Source organism: Haliaeetus leucocephalus, unplaced genomic scaffold, assembly GCF_000737465.1.
Source record: "Haliaeetus leucocephalus isolate CR32 unplaced genomic scaffold, Haliaeetus_leucocephalus-4.0 Scaffold309, whole genome shotgun sequence".
Classification (NCBI taxonomy): Eukaryota; Metazoa; Chordata; class Aves; order Accipitriformes; family Accipitridae; genus Haliaeetus; species Haliaeetus leucocephalus.
The window spans coordinates 70331-73562 of record NW_010972745.1 but is presented as its reverse complement, the minus strand read 5'-3'; the positions used below and the strand labels follow the sequence as shown (position 1 = coordinate 73562).

Here is a 3232-nt window from a genome sequence, read left to right as displayed (position 1 = left end):
TTAAAGACAGTCAGCATCACCTTCTTCATCTGTGTACTGAGTGGGGTGGGGGGGGAAACATAGAGTGGGGGCTCAGTGAGGGGTCAGCAGCCCCAAAACCGGCTGTTTTTCCCCCAGAAAAGCTATCGGTTGTCACCTGTTGGCCACCAGCTGGAGGATCTGTAGGAGGAACTTGCCTAGTCCTCGCCGCCGGACCCTGCTCTCCAGCTGCACCTCGTAGCTGCAGGGATAAAACCACCACATGCCGTGTTATAAAGTGGGGGAGACCCTTTTTTGGTTTTTTTTTACCCCATTTTTGGGGATACCCACCAGTAGAGGACCTCGTCGCCACACTCGACATCAAAGCGGAAGTGGGAGAAGGCGACAGGGCCGGCACCAGACTCGCGGGCAATCAGGTACCAGGCCCGGTCGTCCCGCAGCTCCTCCCGCTTCTCCCGTTCCTTCCAGCCCCACTCGCTCTGCTCGTACCTGCCCATTTGGGGTGAAAAACAAGGATTTGGGGGCAAAATCCACCAATGGTTGGGAGGCAAAGTCTTCACAATGATTTGGGGGGGCAAAAGATCCCCAAACCCCAGCGACTGGGGGGGCAAAAGATCCCCAAACCCCAGTGACTGGGGGGGCAAAAGATCCCCAAACCCCAGCGACTGGGGGGGCAAAAGCCCACCCCCAACAATCTCGGGGGGAGAGCAAAAAACACTCCCACCCAACCACTCTGGGGGACAAAACCCAAAACCCAACAATTTTGGGACAAAAAACTCCTCCACAATATGGGGGGGAGGGGGAAGCTCCATGATCTTGGGGCACAAAAAACCCACCCCAATGATTTTGGGGCCCCGAAAAACACACCCCCCGCAATGATTTGGGGGAGCAAAAAACACACCCCCACCCCCGATTTGGGATCACAGCCAGCAAGGGTTTCCCCCCAGAGACCGGCGAGAGGATGGAGCACCCGTGAGCCCTCCCAGCGCAGTGCCAGGATCTTGGCATTGCGGTTGTGCCGCGTTGATGGGCAGCTTTGCCGGTGGCGAAGCACGACTCACAGTGTCTGCATGTTGGCCTTGGTCAGCTCGAAGGCCCACTCGAGGGTGGTGGGCTCCAGCCCGGAGACGCGCTTGCACTCGATGGCGACGTTCAAACTGCGGGAGATGCCGGGAGGGAAACGGCGTCGGCACCGGGGATACGCCGGCGGCGCCGGGAACAGCTTCGGTGACACCGCGATGGGCAACACTCACCCGTTCCGGTCGTATTTCTTGAAAACTGGGAAAGCTTCGAGGGGATCTTCGAGCTGGAAGAAACCAAAAGGCACATTGGAAAAACAAGCAGGGAAGTTTCGTTCCCACCCGCCAGGCCCTGCTCTGCGGCAGGGGAGGTTTATCAGCAGTTTTGTGGGGTTTTTACCCTGTTTTTCACCCTGCTAGCAAGGGGGACACTCACTTTGTTGGCGGCTTCCACCTTGGCGCAGACGGCATCCATGGCCGCTCGCTCCTCCAGGCGCTTTTGCTTCTTCTCCTTGGCTTTGCTTGATTTCCTCTGCGGTGAGCAGCAGCAAAAAAAAAAAGGGAATTTTCACTAAATCTGGGTTATTTTAACAAATACCAAAGCTCCGCCCACCAACAGCAAAAAAAGTTTTGCCCAGAAATTAATAATAATTAAAGTCCACAAAGACAAAAATAAGCAAGTTGGAGGTGAGGAACAGGGTTTGCCACAAAATCCTTGCAAAAAAGTGATTTTGGGGTAAAAAACCAGTGTTTTTCTGAGCTCACAGGAGTGTGTTGAACCCTCCTGGTCACTGTGGGAGTGGGAAAGCTTTGCTGCATCCTGCTCCTCAGGGCCATCAGCACTGGAATAATTAAATTAGTGGGGTTTTGCCCCAGAATCTTGGTGTTTTAACAAAGCTGGCACTCGTAAGACAGGCTGGAACAGGGAGATGGCACCGAGCAGCATCTACATAAAGTTAACACTTGCAAGCATTTCTTTCTGTTGAATTTTAGGAGTCCCCTACCAGAAATAACCCAAACATGGGTGATTTTACCCCAAAATGAAGGATGGGAGACCCACAATCCTGCTGGGATCCCTCCAAATCCATGGCGAGCCCCAAAGACCCGCAGGGTGTCAAAGCGGGTCTGGGGATTCCCGAGCTTCACCCCCACTAGAACTGAGTTAAACACAGCCAAAAATCAGTATTTTACAGGAAAAACGCTGATGCATGTGGTTTTGGGAGCGGGACAGAGCAAGCCTCCCCCCAAAAATACACCTGTTGGCATTTCTGGGGGCAATTAAGGAGTTTTTGAGGGTTGGAGCAGTGTTTTCTCCCTAGCACCTGCCGCTGGCTGGGAGGCAGACCCTAAAAGCTCTAGTTTTGCCTTGTTTCGGGGAGAAAACCCGCAGGTTTTCCGGCAGTTGGGGTCCATGGTTAGAGGGGAGGTGGGATGAGGTCTCCGGGATCTCCCAGTGTCCCTGCAACCCCCCCACGGAGACCCCCAAGCCCCTTGGGGCCTCTGAATGCACCCTACTGCACCCCAAACACCTGCCCTCCTCCCCTGTCCCCCAAAACCTAAGACACCCACCTCAGAGGCCCCCCCATCCCCTTAAACAGCCCCAAATGCCCCCTCAAACCCCCTGAGAGACTCCCCCACCTCCCTCCCGCCTTCCTTAACCCCTTTCCACAGAGGCCCGAGCCCCTCATAGGGTCCCACATTTCCTCGCAGGAGCCTCAAGTTCCCTCGCAGGAGCCTGAAGTTGCAATGAAAGGTCCCAAAGGCTCTTAGAGGGTCCCAAATCTCCTCACAGGAGGCCCCAAGAGCCTCAGAGGGTCTCACATTTCTTCATGAGAGCCCCAAATCCCCTCGGAGGGTCCCAAATCTCCTCGCAGGAGCCCCCAGTCCCCTCATAGAGCCGCAAATATCCTCCTAAGAGCCCCTAATGTCCTCAGATGGCCCCCAATCCCTATGAAACATCCCAAATCTCCTCACAGGAACCCCCAAATCCCCTCAGAGGGTCGCAAATCCCCTCACAGAAGCCCTATATCACCTGATAGAAGCCCCCCCCCCCAATTCTCTCAGACGGACCCAAATCGCCTGAGAGGAGCCTCAAAAGCTCCGCCCCTCCCCCTTCTCCTCAAGACGAGCCCCCCTGGCCTGGCCTGGCCCCGGCCCCACTCACCCCCATGGCGGCGACGAGCGCGGCCGCGGCGGCTCCTCACAGCGCGGGGGCGCGGAGGGGACTGAGGGAG

At 56.1% G+C, this 3232-nt stretch overlaps 1 protein-coding gene across 1 annotated transcript in view; it reads right to left on the bottom strand.

The window, feature by feature from the left end:
• The window catches only part of NAA40 (N(alpha)-acetyltransferase 40, NatD catalytic subunit), a 5284-nt gene extending 2057 nt beyond the window's left edge, over positions 1–3227 (bottom strand). Inside the window, 8 exon segments of the mRNA XM_010571176.1 lie at positions 1–7; positions 9–36; positions 137–220; positions 310–468; positions 1041–1136; positions 1233–1285; positions 1435–1530; positions 3163–3227. The exon segment at positions 1–7 is cut by the window's left edge and continues 61 nt beyond it. Of these exon segments, the coding sequence (XP_010569478.1) occupies positions 1–7; positions 9–36; positions 137–220; positions 310–468; positions 1041–1136; positions 1233–1285; positions 1435–1530; positions 3163–3168 (529 nt within the window). The 5' untranslated portion in view covers positions 3169–3227.
• Between the last annotated feature and the right edge of the window lie 5 nt (positions 3228–3232).